General features: G+C 38.1%; 1 protein-coding gene across 3 annotated transcripts in view; it reads right to left on the reverse strand.

The window, feature by feature from the left end:
- Nucleotides 1–20,635, reverse strand: part of ash1 (histone-lysine N-methyltransferase ash1) — a 126,269-nt gene that overhangs the window by 12,129 nt on the left and 93,505 nt on the right. For 2 of the 3 annotated variants that reach the window (XM_071594125.1, XM_071594127.1), the window contains 8 exons: nucleotides 14,338–14,580; nucleotides 9,781–12,615; nucleotides 7,381–8,990; nucleotides 4,608–4,778; nucleotides 2,802–3,034; nucleotides 1,653–1,879; nucleotides 1,182–1,368; nucleotides 229–389 (listed from right to left, as the gene is read on the reverse strand). In XM_071594125.1, coding sequence (XP_071450226.1) covers nucleotides 229–389; nucleotides 1,182–1,368; nucleotides 1,653–1,879; nucleotides 2,802–3,034; nucleotides 4,608–4,778; nucleotides 7,381–8,990; nucleotides 9,781–12,615; nucleotides 14,338–14,580 — 5,667 coding nt within the window. The remainder of the gene's footprint in view (nucleotides 1–228; nucleotides 390–1,181; nucleotides 1,369–1,652; nucleotides 1,880–2,801; nucleotides 3,035–4,607; nucleotides 4,779–7,380; nucleotides 8,991–9,780; nucleotides 12,616–14,337; nucleotides 14,581–20,635) is intronic. The other variant, XM_071594126.1, reaches the window with a different exon arrangement.

A 20,635-nucleotide genomic window follows, 5' to 3' on the forward strand; every position in this document is an offset into this window, starting at 1 on the left:
CTGATAACTGCAAGTCCAGCAAAATTGACTTTTTATGTCACATTGAAGTGAGATGCCCTGCGTGAAGTAAAAAAAAGAGTAGGCATATTGAGTTGTTGATTCCAAGAATGTTGCATGAAAAAATTAAATGAATAATGATAAAAAGGCTCCAGAGACTTTTAATGGTCTTAACATTGTGCCTAGTGAGCATAAACTTGATCGCATCTTAATTTATAATAGTTTCCTTACCTGCCCTTCTGCTGGGTTGAACAATGAAAAGTTGTAATCATAGGTCAATTCTTCATTACATTCAATTTCACGAAGAGCAAACAGTGCCATGCGAAAAAGGCCATTCACACTCCACTTCTGCATTTCACAGTTAGGCTCACAGGAGTGGTTGACAAATCTCCCTGCAAAATGGATGAATGAAATCAATAACTATACAATAATTACACAAAAATGAAGTTGAACCTATTCAATTATACCCGCTGCAATCCACCTTTTGTCGATGGTTACAAGCCCCCTAAGCATGAAAGCCTAGGGCTTCTACTTCCATGATTGAAGAAAGTATAAGGTACGAATGCAGAAAGAAACAGCTTATACCCATAACATTGGTAATATATTTTAACCTTGGTTATAAGCAGAATGAATTTGAACTATTAAAAGAAAATTATCATATCAAACACCAAATGTTTAATTTCATCGATAAATGTTAATTACATGTGTGAAAGAAAAGGAAAATCCAAAGTAACTATCCGACGAAAGTACACACACAAATATGATAACTGAAACACAAACTAAAACAAACAACATGAATTATTACATTTATTGTATCTTAATAATATCTCAATGATAGTGTTGAGGCTGGCGAGGGTCAATGCTATCTAGTACACCTAAGATAGAGTGTGTTTTGCTATCGTATGTTGGTTTAATTGTTTGCCATGCCTTAACCTACTAAAATTTATTAAATTAAATTTTTATTTATTTATTCATTTATTTTTTCACCCTGAATATTCCCTCACCATATCCTTTGCCCACTATTAAGAGTACGGCTAGGGTTGATATTTCCCATAATACTTAAAACAGCCATAGTTACCATTCCTGTTAATTTATTTCTGTGCTAAACAGAAAAGTGATTAATTTGTTTTGATAGATTTGATCATACAAAGAAAAATGGCAAAATTACCATCAATAAGACTTACCGTCTCCTCCCATCCTGTGGCCATCTATCACAAGTCCACCATCCAAATTGAGACAGTAATGATGAGTATCATTAATGTATCTTGATGCCATTCTATTCTTGAACTCCTTTTCACTGACCACTTCCCCAACATATTCTAAAATAAATTCTCCAGTTCTTATAGCATATTTAGTTCTTACTCCCCAACCCTGTAAGGGTAAACATTGGTATTAGATACAACCATAGATCCCAGGAAACATTTCTCACTCATTTGAAATTTTGAAACCATTATTTCATAGCCAAGCTTCACCAAAAATATCTATGTAAAATTAATAGTATTACGACACACTTGACTAAGTACTGACTTCAAGTTTATAATTTATTCAAGGACTTGCGTGGAAAATTTTAAATGATGCTAATATATAAAATCAATCAATAAAGTAAAGGACAAATCAATCAATAAAGTAATGGACTGTTTGGATACATTCCTTACCTTATCCTTAGTCATAAACTTTTCCAGGCCTGGGGACCACTCATGCTTCTGAATCTTCTGGTTGGAGCAAAGATCTTTGCAAGGGCACAACTGAGGGGAACATTCTACATAAACCATGCGATTAATACAATCTTCTCCGCAGCACTTTTGGTCCTGCTTCTGGGAGTAAGTGCAGTTGCATGCTTGGGCTTCATAAGTGTAGGTTGGCTTCACATCATAATATACATCTGCAATAAAATAATATGATAATTAAATTTAACATGAAAAAAATGAATGTGTTTAGTATCTAAATTTTAAAATTAAATAGACATGATACATGTTAACATGATGACAAGATCTATATTATGAAATCAGGCCTGAAGTGACGTGTTTCATTATGAAAAGAAACACAAAATTTTTCACTTTATATTATTTTATTACAACTCATTTTGATGTCTCAGAGAAATTCCAAGCTGAGTTGAAAGAAAGCATTATGGATAGGGAAAACTGTGCTTCTTATCACAACGGAATGTTTTCAGCAAATTATATCTGATACCAGAACATAAATATGATAAGTTTTACTGCAATTATAACAATACACTCCCTCACTAAATTCTATTACATTCCTGTATATTTTGTTTCCAGAATTATATATGCCTATGAAGGAAAAATATAATTATCGACTAAACCAATTTTAATTGAAAATGGCACATAATTTCACATTTCAATGTTTAAGATACAGTTTTTACTTATTATTCCCGTTCACACATTAGTTTTTGTCCATTTCCAAAATGTAGAAATCAAGTTACCTGTCAGATGAATATGACAACTAACCTGTCCCCCAAAGTCCATGACTGAGTAAACCACCAGGCTTACACAAAAAGGGATACTGCACTTTAAAGGTTTAAATACAATAATGATGAATACTGTTAGTACAAATATTTCATATATGTACCATGAAACCTCAAATTTACATCATTGAGGAGAGGAATGAAAACATATATCAAAAACATGTTAGGAGGAAAAAAATATGAAATGTGAATATTCATCTTCTTGGCAAGATTCTTATATTTGTCTACTAGCAATATTGCAAATTCTGCGGTATTTCAATGTTTTCTTTCTGAAAACTGATGTAAAAAGTGTTTCTAAGTTAGCAGAGTATTCACTCACTTGTACGTATTTTCTTATAGTTCCATGATGGCACAATATCCCTTCCTGGGAGTTGACTGTGTGTGTGAAGCCACCATAGGTCATAAGGTAGCTGAAAATCCAGACGCCTCTGCCTAAGCCACTTTCCACAGTGGTATGGAGGTGGCAATAAACCATGCCTGTGCTCTTCTGGGCGATATGCCATTCGTTGTTTACCAGAGCCAGTGGAAACATCACAATTTGGGCGCCTGGGCCTGTGAAAAGAGCGATAATTTCAATATCCAGCACATCCTCAAGTATATTGTTTTAAATCCACAAATTTTCATTAAATACCTGTATTTTAACCATTCATCAAATTTTATAAAAATTTCAAAACATAACATAAAATTTTACAGTCTAGAACACTAGCCTAAACTGAAACAACATTCTTCCACTTCAAGGTAGAATTAAAACTTCATTTTAATCATTTGTGCCAAAAAAGAGATCTATAAAAAGGGCATCCTTACCATTACACCATTAGTTCATGTCTAGACAAAAAAGTAGCTCTTACAGGTATGGCTAGGTGAATTTGACAAAACAAGGATTAATTGCAATAGTCTTTATATTTTATTTTATCATAACTCTCAAAACATGTGCTGAATAACTGTTTGCACTTTAATAATTATTGGAATTACTAAAGAAGCAAGAATTGCATCAGATTCTACAGATTTAAATTGAACTTTGCAGTACTCTATGATGGAGGATGGAAAAAATCTTGCAAATATCACAAATAATTTACCCTATTTCTGAATGTGATCTCATCACAACCACACTCTAAACATCATCAGATCATGATCCGATAACGTTGTATTCTGAAAAAATAATCCTTAGGATTCAAAGGTGAATGTCAACAACCTAGAGAACTCACCGTAAGGAAGAATATCTTTATTTTTACATTTTCTTGGTCAAAAATGTTTGCATTACACATCCTTGAGTGGCCTAAGAAAAGCTAGTTCAAGAGATTGGTAGGAATGGATTGATTTGGGAGGAAGCATTAAAAATCTTGTTCCCCATTCTTCAACTATTCTAACCATATTTCAAAAGTATACCCAAAAGACTGTTCCCTAACCAAAGTTTTGGTCCCTACTTTTCTTTGAAATATGACATGGATGTTATCGTGGACAAGTAGTTATGAGGGTTAAAAGAAACTTAACATTTCCACCAAAAAGATTTTAATATTTCACGACCATGGTTTCGATGCTGTGCATCATCATCAGGTAACGTACATCAACATTTTTCACCCTATATAATTCCACAAATTAAACCTGAAACTGTTATGTTTGACGAGTAGTTAGTTGAGAGGTGACTAACAGTTGAGCAACTAAGGCCATTCGCAACATTAGCACTGATGGATATTTTGGACAGTATGATCTAAAATAAAGATGTATGTATAGATATGGATATATATATATATACAGGGTTCGTCCGGAAAATAAGTGTACTGACTCCTGGGCTGGGCACGCTGCTCCAGGCGCGCCCAGCACCGCTCTGACGGGCTGCGATTGGAGGGGGGTATGTTGGCAAGCGACGCTGAAAAAGGCAGTCGGCTCTGAGCTGTGGTGTAGTGAGGAGCTCTGTTAACGCAAACCTCCACGCTCGACCCACGTCACGGAACGCGATGCCGAAGTTTTTGGAGCAGCATTATGATTTTTTAGTATAAAACAACACAATTCCATAATGCCATGCCTCAAACAACCAATGAAGACCAAGAAACATGAATGGATCAATAAATAAATAGGTGAGCAAAAAAGTGATTTTTAGGCTGAAAAACATCTAAGATTAACTTACTCATCCTCTTTGTAAAAGTCTGAGAAAAGCCCAGCAGCCAAGAACTTCTTCCTCCACCGTGGTTGTTTCTTCCTAGCACCAGACTTGGACTCGTCTCCTGATCCAGCATCCCCACTTGGGAGTGGCTCATATGGTATAGCATTGTCATCACTGGAAGAACGGAATAACCATCTGAGAGAGTGAACAAAAGAGATGTTGCCATGCATGATTAAGCTGCACCATATGATGAAATCAATACAAAACACTGAAATTCAACCAAATTAATGAAGACATTTCTTATATTCTTATGTCCAATCATGTAAAAGAGGAGATGTGTACAAATGAGGGTGGCAGCTTTCAAGTTTTTTGTTGATCCATGTCCTGAATTGTTCATCAAATATTTTTTAATCAAATCGTTGGCAGAAAATCACAATCAATAAAATAAATGTAATGTTTCAAAGTTTGCCTCATTTTTGAGTAAAGGTCACATTAATTACAGAAAAATTTTTAAGTGCCAATATTCTACATTAGAAAACAAACAAAAAATGAGGCCTGGCCACGACTTTTCAACATAATGATTGATTGATTGACAGAAATTCGGAATGAATCAAGAAAACCACTCTCTTTTGTCTGTATCTACAAGACTTAAGGATCTCCTGAACAAGGATTGTAGGATGAAAATTAGGAGAAAATTTCATACTACTCGGCATTAAATCATTTCATCAGTATGAAATTGTCTTTCTTTTAAAATCCTCCTGATAGCAAAGAAATCTCTAATTATTAAAATCACTGGCCAGCATTTATGGCCATTTAACTGTTTCATCAGTTTTTGTGATTAAAGCTTTTCAGGAATGCACATAAAGGAAAGCATAAGATATTTTTTTAGAAAGATTTGGAAAAGGGAAGCATTCCAGAGGATTATAAAGAAAATAGAAACCTTTGTCAAGGGAATTATCAATGTAATTAGCAAATTAGCAAGGGGGGAGAGATAATATGATTATATAATTCTTCATAGCAGTAATACTGCTGTATTGTAGAGTAATGCTGCTAGGTGATAAAACTTATCTTCAGTAAGTTAATATAAGATGTTGACATCCATTGGCAATTTATTATTCAATTGTATTAGATAATAGCTTTCAAAACAAGAATACCACAATCCATACTAAAAAGTCAATGAGCTGGCTGCTCCAGGCAGTTAAAATGCAGCGGTTGTTGTTAAAAGGCAAGCCAGCATCTTAGTATTAGTTTTTTTAAGTGTTATTTATTTGCCAGGGCCATTTATTTTCAATTATGTTTAGTAAATGTACATATTCAATAGGACCAATGTAAAAAACTAACAATTAAAAGGTATAAACAGCAGCCTGGGGATTGAAAGGTTAAAAAGAGCATTTTTCTAACATTTTTTGAATGCTAGGTCACTGTACAACAAGAAAGAACAAGAAAGGTACTAAAATGATTCATGAATTTGAGTATCATATACTATGGTAGAGTCAAGTTTTAAATTATCACTAAATTTGTCAAACAAATGTGGACAGTTAACCAATTACCTACTAAAAATAAATAAAAAATGTGAAGCAACCTTAATACAATTGCCATTAAAACATTTTTTGTATTCGAATTTGAATGACTCGCAAGTTACACGGAAACACTACTCCAATCACACTGGCAAATACATCAAAGTAATATTGCTCAGTCATTTACGAGTGATACCTTCAGCAATTGAGCAAGAGTCAAAGGAAAAATATAGCCTTATTTATTGATATTGGGCAAAATAAAAACGAAAATCCATTTTGCATAAGTTAAAACAATAGTTTCAGTAATATTCAAGCCACTAACATTGCTTGATAGGATGTAAAAATAAAATAACTAGAAAAGAAAATAAATTATAGAATGATGGGAAAACTGAACAATTCTTTACCTCTTTTTAAAAATACATTACAAATATCTTTTACTTCGGTGATTTAAACTATTTATAAAAACAGAAAAACCCTAAATGTTTTGAATGAGTAGGTGTGAATGATGTCTGAGGGTGTATTTAATTTCAGATAGGAAAAGTTTTCGTGAATAATGATGTAGAATGGCGACTGGCCAGATGTATTACATAAACACATTTCTTGAGCGAAATCGATCAACACCAAAAAGATGGCTTGCAATTATCTAGTCTAGATGAAATCATCTAGAAGAAACTTAAAATCTATGAAGTAAGATATTTCAAGTGACAGAATTAATAGAAACAAAACTGAGGTCGTTTGGTATTATGCATAATCAATTTTCTCTCTTCATAATGAATACATAGGTTAAAATACATTTTATAAATTACTCAACATAAATGTAATAACTAATAAAATTATTGATCTACTAATGAAGCTATGCTATCTGCATGAAATGTCTTGTAAGTCATGCAGCAAATTAACTAAAATACTGTATGATATGCAATTCATTAAAAATGAGACAAGCATTTATCTATCTTTGGAAGCCTAAGCTATTTTTTAGCACAGCTGAGATGACAATCTGAACTTAGTGTTCAACCATGCAATAAAACTGATGCTTTTAAAAATTTTTTTGCATCTAACTTTTGAAAATTTTAATCTTAATTTAATCACAAATTTTGTTGCTCGTAAGTGAATTTGAGTAGCACTGTAATACCCAGTAATCCAAAATATGTTTATTACTAGTGGGTATAGTTATCTATCTGTGCATATAAAGCAAAAATTTGCTCCACTGAATTTTACATCAAATTTCAGTGAAATTAGAAGTATAATACTAATTGATAATGGAAGACCTTTTATCCTACCTGTAATCTCGTTCATCTTCTTCCTTGAATTTCTTCAGCTTCTTCACAGACACTAATGGATACTGGTTTAACTCTATACTTTTCAGTGATTCTTTATCTGAGCAGTCTCTCTTCCGCTTGGGAACTTTTCCTTTATCACAGACAACTTGGGCCTTTGGCCCACCACTCTCCACACACTCCTCCTTCACCACCTGTTTCTCACTCTGTACATGATCCGCACCATCCTTTGTGCTTTGTGCACCACCACCCTCCTCACCTGTCCTCACTACCTCTATAGATGCCTTTCCAGACTTTGACTTCCCTGACTCACCACGACGCATTGGAACATCCTCGACCACTTCCGACTCTTGTGAAGAAGTGGGAACTGCAATCATATCAGTCTCGAGCATTTTCACTGGCAAGTCAGTCTCACCGTCCACTTTTTCATCTTCAGATATGGCCTCCACACTATTTGACTTAGACAAGAGGGTTTCATCAACGTCCTGGGACGCCGACAAGGTTAGCAGCTCTCTTGGTCTTTTCTTCTTTCGTTTGACAGGGAACCCCGTCCTGTTGATGCTCTTCTTCCTCCTGACCCGCTTCTTCACCACACTCACAACTTTCTTCATTATATCACTTGCTGTGAGCTTTGTTACGTGAACCCTAACATCCCGGATGATCTTCCTCTTCTTCCTCTTACCGGGACTTTCCTCTCCACCTTCCCCTTTGCTGCTTGTCTCCTTTTTCCCCCCATTGTCTACTTCCTCTGCACCTGATGCAGCTTTTACACTACCGATGTTGGATGTATCACCGGTGGGATTGGAGGAAACTGTTGATGACACTACTGCTGAGATAGCCGAGTCAGCAGGGGCCAAAACTACTGATTTGGTGACGACAGGTGAGCTATGAGTAGGAGAAAGGGCAGTAATTGTGGCGTCGGTGGCACTAGAACGATTTCTTGAGGGGGGTATCCTTTTGGGTTGAGGCGAGAGCGTACTAGGGGTTGGGGCAGCAACTGATGGGGTTGTAGGAGATTTGGGATTGCAGCTACTATTTGTCTGCATTTCTAAGCGGTGCCTTTTCTTAGGGGTTGCAGCCACGGGGACAGAATTTGAATGGGCAGGGGTGAGACTGCCAGGGATAGGGATGACTTGCTGTTGGGGATTTGAGCATGAACCAGTTTTTGCCATGGAATTCTCATTACTTCCCTTGTTGGGCGATGCATACCTTGTAATGCATGCCTCTATGGCCTCATCAATAGAATTCCTATGGCCTTCACTCCCACCTTTAAATTTCCCATCAACAATCTTGGCAGCTGCCTGGCTCACCCTTTCTGATGATTTTGGTGTCGAAACAATCTTTTCAGCTGATTTTGGTGTTGAGGTAACCTTCTCTATGGACTTTGGTGTGGAAGGAGCCTTGTCATTGGACTTGGGAGTGGAAACCACCTTATCATTTGACTTTTCCACATGAACCGATTTTCCAATGACTCCTGCCGACTTTGATGGCTCTGATGTGGAATCAGCAACCGTTACCTCAGAAGATGATGGTTGACTGGCCGTGGAAGAGACATGATAATGCCTCTTTTTAAGAGGGAGTCTCTGCTCATTTGATTCTGCTCTTTCTCTTCCCTGAAATATATTATTAGGCGTCATTACCAAAGAACAAATCAAGTATAGGAGAGTTACACTGAAATATATGTACCTTTTTAAGGACTTAACAAATAACCATGTATTTCACAGTAACATAGAACATGAAGATCATATTACATTTACACCCGAGGCATACTATTCAATACTATCAATTTTGCACAAATAAAGACCTCTATCTATCTACTACTCAACAGAGAAACACAATGCCATCCATTTAACTTAATCAACAAATGATAATATAGTGATGCAAATTACAATATTAATATTGTTTTTTTTCATTTATAAGAGCTGCAGATAAGGAAAAAATCAAAACACTACAATCTCTCTTCTTTCACTGACATATTTATTGGTAACATCACAAAATCATAAATTTTTGAGAACTTATTTAAATACTCTAAAATATCTTTAATTAAGGACTAAGAATTATTCACTTTTCTGATATATATTGAGAACTACAAAAATTCCTAAACTACTCATTCTGAGGTAAAAGACCTGAGATAGACCATGTTCATAAATTGTAGGTTTCCAATATTTTTTTAACAGCACTTTTAGATTAGAGTTGAGATTAACCACAAGTAATATGCTTCATAGCAACAAGCACATCATTTTCATTATAACTAAGATAACCAAAATTAAGAAAATCTTCACATCATTAAAATTTCTTTCTATAGATTCTCAGTTCCAAAATAATACACAATCATTAACTACTTAAAAGTATTTAATACAAAAAAGTAGCATGAATAAAAATGACAAACAGAATTAATCTCACCTTTGGCACCTCTACAGCATTCTTCTTCATCCTTCGTTTCCCCTTTTCCTTTCCACCATCTCCTTCTGTTCCCGACTCCTTGTCACTGGTACGTGACCTATCACTGCCTTTCCTCTTCTTTGCCATCCTCCTCACTCGGAATATTGACGGCAAAAGGATTTCACCTGGTTTTGGTGTGGGCAACATATTCCGTGAGATGGTGCACTGCTGCAGAAGTCGTACAACTGTTTCCAAACTGTCGAGGAAAGAGGGGTCAGCAGGAGTCAAACTCCTTCGCTTTGGTCGTTCCTGTTTTCTCAACTTCTTTTTCTTTCTTTTGTGCTTGTGGACTAAAGAACTGCTAGAGTTTTTATCAGAAGCTGGACCTTTTCCAGCCTCCTCTTTGATTAAAACAGGACTACTAACCTGATTGCTGCTAACAGCTTCTAAAGCAGCAATTTTCTGCGAGTTTGAGTGTACACTAGAATGGTGGAGTTTCTTTTGTGAACTTGACCTATTACCTCCAGGAGATTGTGATGTAGAGCTTGGCTGTTTATTTATATCACTTGATGCTTCATGCTTCCCTCGATTTGCACCAACTGGAGAGTTTTTAGTGGGAGTATCCTGTATTGGACCTTTGGCCCCTCCATCTGCAATGCCTTTGGTGTCATTTTTTTTAACTTTTTCACCTGCACCCAAAACTTCCACCTTGAAACTCTTTCTTCTTCCACTCTTCTTCTTTTGCAAACCTGCACCCATTTTGTGTAGAGGTCTCTCAACCTGCACCACTTTCTTCACCCTTCTTATTTTCCTACTCTTTGCCAACTTACGACTCCGTTTCATTCCAATACGACTGGAAAGTTTTACAGAATTATCACTTGCTGGGTTCACAGTATCAGGCCTCACAACAGACACATTACTATCTACCTTGGCTAACCTGCTATTTGGCTCAATGAGCTTGTTACACTGTTCTGATCTTCTGTTGCCTACAACATACACACCACTTGATGTATCAACTAAGTGCTCATCTGGACCAGGCTTGATTAAAACACAAGACTTGCCTCTCCTATTTCTTGAGTTGTGACTGAAACGCTGCTCTGTTCTGACAAGTTTGGATATGACACTGTAGTCCTCACTGGTTCCAACATTCTCCACTGTTGAAGATGAAGACACCCCATCCCTACACATTTGTGAGAGGAAGACATCTGAACTCCGCTGGATGCCTCTTCCAACTCCATTCCCCCTACCAGCCCGACATTTCTCCTTCCGCGTCACCTCTGGCAGGGGCAAATTAGGCTCCAACACAGGTGGTGCTTTCTTTGGCCTTCCAGGACCTCTTCTGATTGGAACAGGTGATGGTGGAGGAGGTCCATCCTCAACTACTAAAGATGCTTGCTTTCGCCGAGTCCCTTTCTCTGCGATGGAAGCCTCACCATCATTATCTACTTCTGCCATATTGACAGACGAATCACAGGCCTCTTTCTCCTCATTCATATTTGATGGAAAACTTGTTTTCTTGCTTCGAGGCCTTCCTGGGCCTCTTTTCTGACGTGACGGGTGCCTATCGCAAGGTGTCTTGTCAGACTTTGAGCATTCTTTTGACTGCCTCGTCCCTACACCAGAAGCATCTGATGAGCGCAAAGTCCGGACTTCATTATGGTATGAATGCGTATCCAAATCTGAGTGATGAACCGGCCTGGAGACTGGATCGTTCGCCGACTGATCTTTGGGACCCGATGGAAGCACTGGCACAGGGGGAGGGATCACTGGATATGAAGTGTGGGGAGGGACCACAGTTTCACGATTGGAAGCCGGTGAGCTCCCTGGAGGGGGTGGAGACGAAATTGGAGGGTGAGCAGGGGAATCATGTGTAGGTCGATCTGAAGCAGGCGAACAGGATGGGTGAGGCGGAGAGCCAGCTACAGACTGAATCCCACTGTCGGGGGATACATTCGAGACAGAACAATCCAAACGCATATACGATTCAAGCTCAGGCATGTGGCCGTGCAGGGAACCAGAGGAGAGTAAACACCCTCGAGTGGCACCCTGAACCTCCAGGGCAACACATTCACCTTCCTCCACCACTGTTCCCCTCGCCAACCTTGGAGGCCTTCCCCTGACACGCACAGAGGGGACCACTGTTGAATTTGATGCTACTGACCCACGCTTTGGTTCCATAACCCTTCCAACATCCTCCACACCTTCACCTTCCACCATCGTTGGGGAATGCACCCTGATCCTGGAGGAATCTGGTACATCCCCCCGAGTTAGCACACCTGTTTTACCATCTGATCGATGACTCCGTGAAAGTATTTCAGTCCTTTCCACAAAGCGCCTCAGCAAGGTTGACGAGTACACTCCCCTACCCCCACTCTCCTTCCCTACCCTCACACCTGACACTTCCTCCTCCTCCGCTGTATCTTCTACATCCCCACCACCACCGCCAGTGTCATGCCTACGCCTTGTGTTGACCCCACGCTTCCTGGACACTGTTTCTGATTGGTAAGGAAAACCCTCAGCCTCTGGCCTCAGCCTCTCGTTTGTGGGCAGGGGCTCCTCATATAAATTAATACGTTCAATGGCTTCGCTCACAATCCTCTCTGGCAATTCAACATCACTGCCTGACTCTGCATCCTCCCCATCTGCCTGTGCAGCTTCTGCCTCTCCAGAGACAGCACTTTTCACTGTGGCACTCTTGCAGCTGCTTGCCCCCCTGTTAGCAGCCCCTTCTTCAGTCTCTGCCCTGCCACTCTCAGAACCAACATCCTCAAATCCATCAAAAGGTGGACCATCATCATTAGTTCCTGTTGTTGTCACATCAGGCAATATGGCAGCTAGATCCTCCTGGTTGATGACCTGAGGAAATAGAAAGTTGAACTGTGATTAAAAATCAATATGTCATGTTAATCTTTGACTATAATTAAAAATAACCAAAATGATATGTATCGACTTTCCTTGCCACCTTTGGATTTGTAGCAATAACTCTCTTTCATCCCTTATCATGCCTAGTACTTAATCTATTTTCATTGCTGTCCATCTCACTTTTCCATCCTTCTCCAAACCCACACCATAACAGCCTCCAATTTATACCAATGACCTCAACCTCAATGATCAAGTTTCTGCCATACAGAACTATAATCTAAATTTTTCACAAATCTTTTCTTAACATCCTGTCATCAACTCCCTCTCCTTTGAAGATCTTCCATGGCTAACACAATTCTTCTACTTATGACCCTATTACTTTGATTATCTTGGCTCAATATACTTACAAGATAGTTTATTGTTTTACCTATTCGCATTTATGCCCTCTAATTTTTTTAAACAGTTAACTTAGCCTTCCTATTTTTCTAAAAGCCATAATCTTTCTTTTGCTTTGCAAAATATTCTCAGATAATAGAATAAATACAATTAATTACAATTTTATCTTATGCAAGTAATGAAATTATCAATGAATCACTGTATTAAACAAATATATAAATAAATTCAAGGAGAAGATCAGCAAGGAGGTGAAGGAGGGCTTTTTTTCTTGTTCTCCTCCATGTCAGTTTTTAGAGCAAAAAGCTACATGGTATTCCAATGTCTGATTCACATAATGAAATAAAATGATAAATATCATATATTGAATTAAAAAGTAAAATTTCTGAAAAGGTTATCTTTCTAATTGAATGTTTATGGCAGCAAATTTTTGTCATGTTTTTTAGTACCAAACCAATAGCTATGAGTCCGCTAAAGATGAAGGAGAGTAAAAAATAAGGAAAAAGGAAAGAGAAGAATGAGAGAAGAGGTAAGAATGGCACATGGAATTCATTTGACATACCAAATAAACAAACTTCACTGATGAAAATGTATGGCACTATTGATTTATTTGGTATGTAAATAAAAATTACAGTGATTGCATGGTGAGCTAACATTGCCAAAAATTATCTTGGTCCATTACCAACAATTATGTCCTAAGAAACGTATGAAATAATAAGATGGCCCACCAGTTGTTAACTTTTGATCTTCAAGATCACTCTCCTGCAATCCCATAAATTTATTTCCACCCTACAATCGTTTACTTAAAACAATACTCCCATTAAGTTAGTATTCAAGCAATTTTATTTTAGAATAAAGAAATAAATCAGAATCTTTAACTACTTTAATTTTCCATTAAACATTAATATGATATATGTAAAAGAGCAAATATTTTAACAGCATAATGCACGCTTAATGTGAGGAAAATAAGAAAAAGAAAGATTGACCATACATTAGTGTACAAATATATCAAATGCACATTAAGATAACGTTATTCATCTCAAATTGAATTATTCTTTGTTGGGAATTATTAACACTGACTACTACTACTTACACAGAATTCAACACAATGAAATTTAACCTTATATATACATATTATCAAATATAATGCAATAAAAAATGGTGTACATGGAAACATAAAGACTTCCTAATAACAAACTTTGGCCCCAAGTACACGACCTATTCCTGGGTCCCTCTGGACTTCTTCAAATGTTTTTTTACTTAAATGTTCAACTGACTTCAGATATTCCTCCAAATCATTAAATCCTAAAAGATATTACTCACTTGCAAGTCCTCCTCCCTGCCCCCACCCATCCTTCCAAGCTCTTCAGCAAGCTGTGAAATCTCTGCCACTTCTCCATCTGTATCAGCTGATATCACAGAATTCCCTCGAACATGGGGAGGAGTGCCTCGACATCCATAGGTGGTAGAGGAAGGGGGTGCCTGAGGGGCAGGGCCTTTCATTTCTGCTCCTCGACGAGTCCATGTACCTGCACCAGAGCCACGGTTAAGAGTTGATGGTGGAGCCTGAAACATAGATTTGGAGTGCATTATTTTGTATGGTTTGTTTTTACATCATCAGAAAAATTTATTTACAGTGGAGTATTTGACTTTATTATTTAGTACTTATTTCAAATTATTAACATAAAACCTGCCTCAATATAGTAATAATACCTTTTTTCCTTAACAAAATTAGTTACTTTCCCCATGTAATTTCTTGCATTTAATGCAGAAATTTAGAAAAGAAAAACCAATGTCATGTATAGAATTTCAATCCAAAACCTGCAGTCAGCAGGGGAACTTGCTACCCACCAACCTTACTCATTCAGTAATGAACTATAATTGGAGACTTAGAGACATTTCAGACATGTCACTAGTTGCGGATCCACACTAATTATAACTAAAATAAGAAAATATTTCAATTTGATTATGACAGATAAAGATCAGTATAGAGGAAGTAGAATATTGCCAAGACAATATTTAACACTAAATTATCATTCTTTGCTAAATTTAGATCAGCTAGAGCTTAACGCTATGTTCCATTGCCTTAATGAAAATTAACCTCCCCCAAAATATTTATACAGCAACAAATTTCCCTTTATTTTTGGTCTGGTTAAACAAAGACAAAAATTCTTATCGTTGCTGCTTTGATTCAATGGCCTACTGTTAGGAAATGTAAACCTTAATTTATCAATTAATATTTGACATGGCAATTGTTTTTTTAAAAGGTTCATAATTTATATCCAAAGGTTAACAAGGTATTAAATATATAACATATTTCATACTATTGTGTCAATAATTTTAGGCTTTTATAACAAGCATTCCAAACCACAGTTATCAGTGATTTCCTACGAATATCTGTTGCCTGAGAAATCACACAGCTTGAAAGAAGCTGAGTACCCAGAGGCGATCCCGGGAATCGAACCCGGACCTCAGGTCAGTTGTCCAACGCTATACCCACTGAATACCACGTCCCATAATAAGCATTCACTGTCATCAATTTAGTACCATTATATTTTTACAAAATGGTACATCAAACAGGCTTGAATGTGATGTGCACTCTTTTAGGAGGAGTTAGAAGGTGCATTACACAAAATTCAGCCTCCGGAGTAATTCGACGCACATGCACAGAAAACCGTGTTCGACCTGAAGTGGCAAGAATTCACGCACGTGACTTCTTTCCTCGAAAATGTTTTCGATGGGGTGTGGGCGCGGGTTAAAATGTTCGACGGACAGTAAGGAAACGTCACCTGAGTCTCTGGGGCGACGATCGAACAAGGGGCGTCCTTGAGGGCGAGCGAGAAGAACCTATTGCTTGACCACCTTTTCGTGCGTGCTTACACGGGCGACAGCGCTAGAAGGACACTGGGGCAGACGCCTCTGACAATTTGTGCTGGGCGGATCGACGCCTATGGCGCGAGTGCGGGGCTCTGCTGCGTAAGCATGGTAGGTGTGCGCGAATCGGAATATGACCGTGCAAGTTCGTGTAACTTCATTAAGTGCGTAAGATAGGGCATAGCATCCAAATAAAGGATATTTGATTTTAAACAAAGGCTCTTCGATTTAACGGCAATGAGAACTTACACCTATCGCCAAGTAAATCTTTATCAAATCCGTATGGACGATATGGTCATAAGTTTCTTGTCCATATATTTCATCGTCATCTACAATATTTATAGGGTAAACAGAATGGTGGATATTTAAAATGGTATATCGAATATGATAAATTTACTGTAATACTTGAGAAGGGGAGAGAGAATCCAACCCGCTGAATCTTCCGGCTGTGAAGCCACTCGTCGTTTGACACACTTGTGATCTCGCGAGTCACCCTCAGTGATCCGTACTGGGCATGGGCAATTCCGAGAAATTTACGTCCTCGACCCGTAATGATAATTACGCACGCATCTCAGACTCTCAATTCCATGTCCGCCATTCTATTGCAAGGCGAAGACAAGCCTTGGGGGACGTTAATTTCAATAAAAACAACATATTGAACTCATGCAGGTCAATTCACCAAATGCATTGCCATAATTTACATTCAAATAATATATCATAAACATTCCAAAGTTAATATGCAAATGCATCAAAATTAAGTCAACACAAGGAAAACATTTTTAATCTCCTGAAAATATAGGGTGTAACAGAAAAAAGCAGCCGTCATCAGCTACTCCATTGACTGCGTCTATTAATAAATGTTTCTCGTAGAAAATTTGGCGCCAACTTTCAGCTTTTTTTATTTTCTAATTGTTTTACATTTGAATGTATTTCGAAAATATACAACTTTAACATTCCCTTTTGCCGTTCCATTTATAAGCAGGTAGAATAAGAATTGAATGTATCAGGCAGTCTTCAAGTGCATGTCCTGGAAAAAACTATCCACGCACGAAAAATTAATTTCCGAGATAATATAAAACCAAAAAGAAGCCACACGAATTTTACGAGGAAATGAGCCCAAATAATTGAGTATCTTCCATAATCGCGAACATCTATTTAACACGTAAATTAATTTCATTCAACGATATTTCCTAAGTGCTGACAGCCTCATTCGCATTGAACTGTGTATAATTTGTGTTAACCTGACGTGTCATGCGAATATTTTATTGTGGCACTATTAATTTATGAAAAAATCATTATTCCCCGGATCTGGATTACAAAAACTGTACGTGACATCTCCGAAAGCTAGGGTCATAAAATTAAATGCAAGGAGTAAAATAATACCGATTTTACATCGAATTTCACATCGAGAGACATTAAGCGCCATATTTTCTCAAACCTGACAACCACTAGCCGTGGCACGTGTACGAGTTCAACGAGATGAAAGTCCAATCTACATCGAATCAGCCGAGAGCCTATTTTCCAGTATAAATTCCGAGAATAGGGAAAGCTTATATCGAGAAGAATTACGACTGCTTTTTGACAGAAGTGGGGAGGAAGAAGAAACGTTGTGATGGTGGGGATTGGGGTTGACGACGGAGCAGGTGTACGCGAGGACGACAAGAGGGTTGGGGGGGAAAGGGTGAGGTAGGAAAGGATGTGGGGGAGGGACGGACGCGAAGGAAAGAGAGACGCATGTGTCTTGGGAATGGAAGGGACATGGTGGGAAAGGGGGTGGCGCTTAGAGAGAGTGGTGGAGAACGCGTAAAGGTGCGGAGATGGGCTATAATTTAATTCTGTGATGAGAGAGCTTATCCTACCCCTGCTTTCCTCGATGAAGGGAATAATCTTTAACGGAGAGCTATACTGATGCCTCGAGACCCGTGGAGGCTCAATTAATGGGAAAACTAGAGAAAGCTCTCAACTGTTGAGCCGTGGGACATAAATACTGCTGCAAGGCATCACGAGTTGTTTATGTCAAAATAAAACGCACCACGGGGTATTTGAAATGATATCTTTTGCTATAGAGCCTTCCAAAATTGTTATTATCCGATGGAAGTCTTTATACACCGTTCACTCGGATATAACGCCACCACTCTACGTGCTAAGATGATGATTACACCCATTACTGACTAATCGCACGAGTGCATCGAAGTGCATCCAAGGTATTAAAACAAAACGTACTGCATTTCACATGCAAGGATTACGGGTTGACAAATAATAGGATATTGAAAGGTAAATACTTGAATCCTGAAGACTATAATCCATCTGAAGCCTGATTAAATTAGTTTTTTTTCTTTCTTGAAAACTAACACACTAAAAATATAACAATGAATATTAATCCATCCAAAATCCGGGCAAGCAATTCTTTATTTGCTTGAGCATCCCTAAGTTAAACAAATTTATTTCCATGGCATATAAGTAAATAAGGACTAATATGAATACCCTCTTGATTTCAAAATTGAAACGTCCCTCCGTGAAGGCTTAACGGCAGTATTTCCGCAAAAAAAAAAATTTTTCTGGATTTAAAAAGTAATTACGGGAGAGTTAGTATCCAAGGAATTTCTTAGAGTTCGATCCAACCAACGCACTCGCTTAGAAAGGCGTAGCTCTTTATCATCATCAGCCATAGTAAAATCAGAATTAAGGAATATTCAGCTCTATGAACGTATCGAAGAAACACGAAACCTTGGAAGGCGACTGATAAGAAATAGTGAAAACTATCGTTTGCGCAATTAGCACGCGCAGAAAATAAAAGCGAAAATATGCCATAGATACACAGTCACACGACTCTGCAGATTGCTTTCAACTAGCCTATAAATTGGCAAGCCTCATTTGCTCCTTAGGGAATATTTATTTGGTACAGACCGTAGCATCTGCTGAGTTTAACGCCTGCGAGGTCATTTGCATTATCAACACAATCAAATCAAGCATTGATATACAACATCATCATCCACTTCCGAGAGAGAGGGATTGGAACTTAAAGAATTCGGATCATCCGGCCAATGAGTTGACCACCATAATAAATAGATCAGCACAAAGATCTACGACCCTTGGTTGTGGGTCAAAACTTAAATGATAGTCCGAGTCCACCATTTCCTACATAAATAAAAAAATGGAAACCCTTTGACTGAGGAAAGATGGATAAGGGGTAGAAATGAAGTATCGTTGCATTCCGTACACTCTATCTTTCGAAAACTTTCAAGTTCTTCAAATCGCCTGGAGTTCGTCTTGGCAGAAACATGCCATGCCAAGCGAATCGTTATGGATCGAGATAAATCGATCAAACTTGAAAAAGTTTGGCGTAAATCGAAGCAAGCTTGAACGGAGAATCCCTTGGATAAAACGTTTGCGATCGTATAAATTCTTTCGCACATCAATAAACATAGGTGTGGAAGTCGACACTACAAAGAAATGATCGCACCACATATAAGAAAGATCACGCTGCAAACAAGAGACTACATGCGACTGCGACGCTCTTACATAACATTTTCTAAGAACTATTATCAGTTTCGATCCCATTTATACTTAGCAGAAGCATTACAATACATATTATATACGAGGCATAATGTATATAATAGATGAGCAGGCCAACAAAATGCATCGTAATTAATCTCATATTATTGTACTGAGAATTGTACATTTTGTGTGAAGGATCGTCTGGACTATAATAAATAAAAAAGAACAGGTGTGAATAACAGTATTATGTTTTTAGGAGTAATTGAAAGGGTGACGAAATTTAAAGCGACACTCACTTTTATTTCTTAATTCTTTAACATTACATTTTTTCCTGAAGGTAAAATATGCATATCTATCAAAGGATTCATTATATATAAATATGCCATAATTTGAATTCACTCAAAACGTTCGATTGCGAAAGTTGGAATCTAGATTCAAAATTCAACAAAGAAAAAGAATAATTCAGATTCAATAAATTTTTGGAGTCGACACATCCTTAGTATTTCCACTTTAAAAAAATTCTCTTGACGACGACTGGTACGCAACCATGTACATACAGTGAATAACGTAGTCGACTTATTTATTCACCATAAAAGAATTTACTGAAACCTTCACTACAAAAAAAATCCTCAAATTCCCGCGGCGGCATATTTTGATGCCTTTTTACTTTTTTAATCCCCATCAAGGATTTTTTTTCATATTCGCAACTTTCCGAAGTCCGGTCTCGGGCGAATGTTTTCACCCCGGATCGCATATAATAGGTAAAAAAAGAATGTCGAACCCAAGCCACCCGCTTGAACTGCCGGGTGCTATAACAGCTCGGATTGAAGGGATGCGAGAGGGTCCGGGAGATGGGGAAGGAGGAGGAGAAGTCGCGGGGGGAAATCTGAAGGGACCCGATCACCTTGGGAGTCTCCACCCCACTCCCTCTCCTCATCAAAACCCCACCCTTACGCACTTCCCCCCGCACGGGTTCCTTTACAACTCCCCCCCCCATTTTCCAACTCTCTCCAGCCTCTCGTCAAGGTGCAAATACCGATGCGAAAAAGGGGAGAAACAGCCGAAGGGATGAGAGAGAGACGACGGACAGCAGGTTGGTAGTCACGATCCACGAGGAAACGATGAAGAGACATCCAGCCTCGTCTAGCTCAACTACCACCTTTACGCCGCACAATTCATGAACCGCCAAACGTTGAGATTGACAAATGAACGAGACAAAAGAAAGTGAGCGGGGAGCGGAGTAGGGAGG

Source organism: Hetaerina americana, unplaced genomic scaffold (genome assembly GCF_022747635.1).
Source record: "Hetaerina americana unplaced genomic scaffold, ioHetAmer1.1.p SCAF_6, whole genome shotgun sequence".
NCBI classification, from domain to species: domain Eukaryota; kingdom Metazoa; phylum Arthropoda; class Insecta; order Odonata; family Calopterygidae; genus Hetaerina; species Hetaerina americana.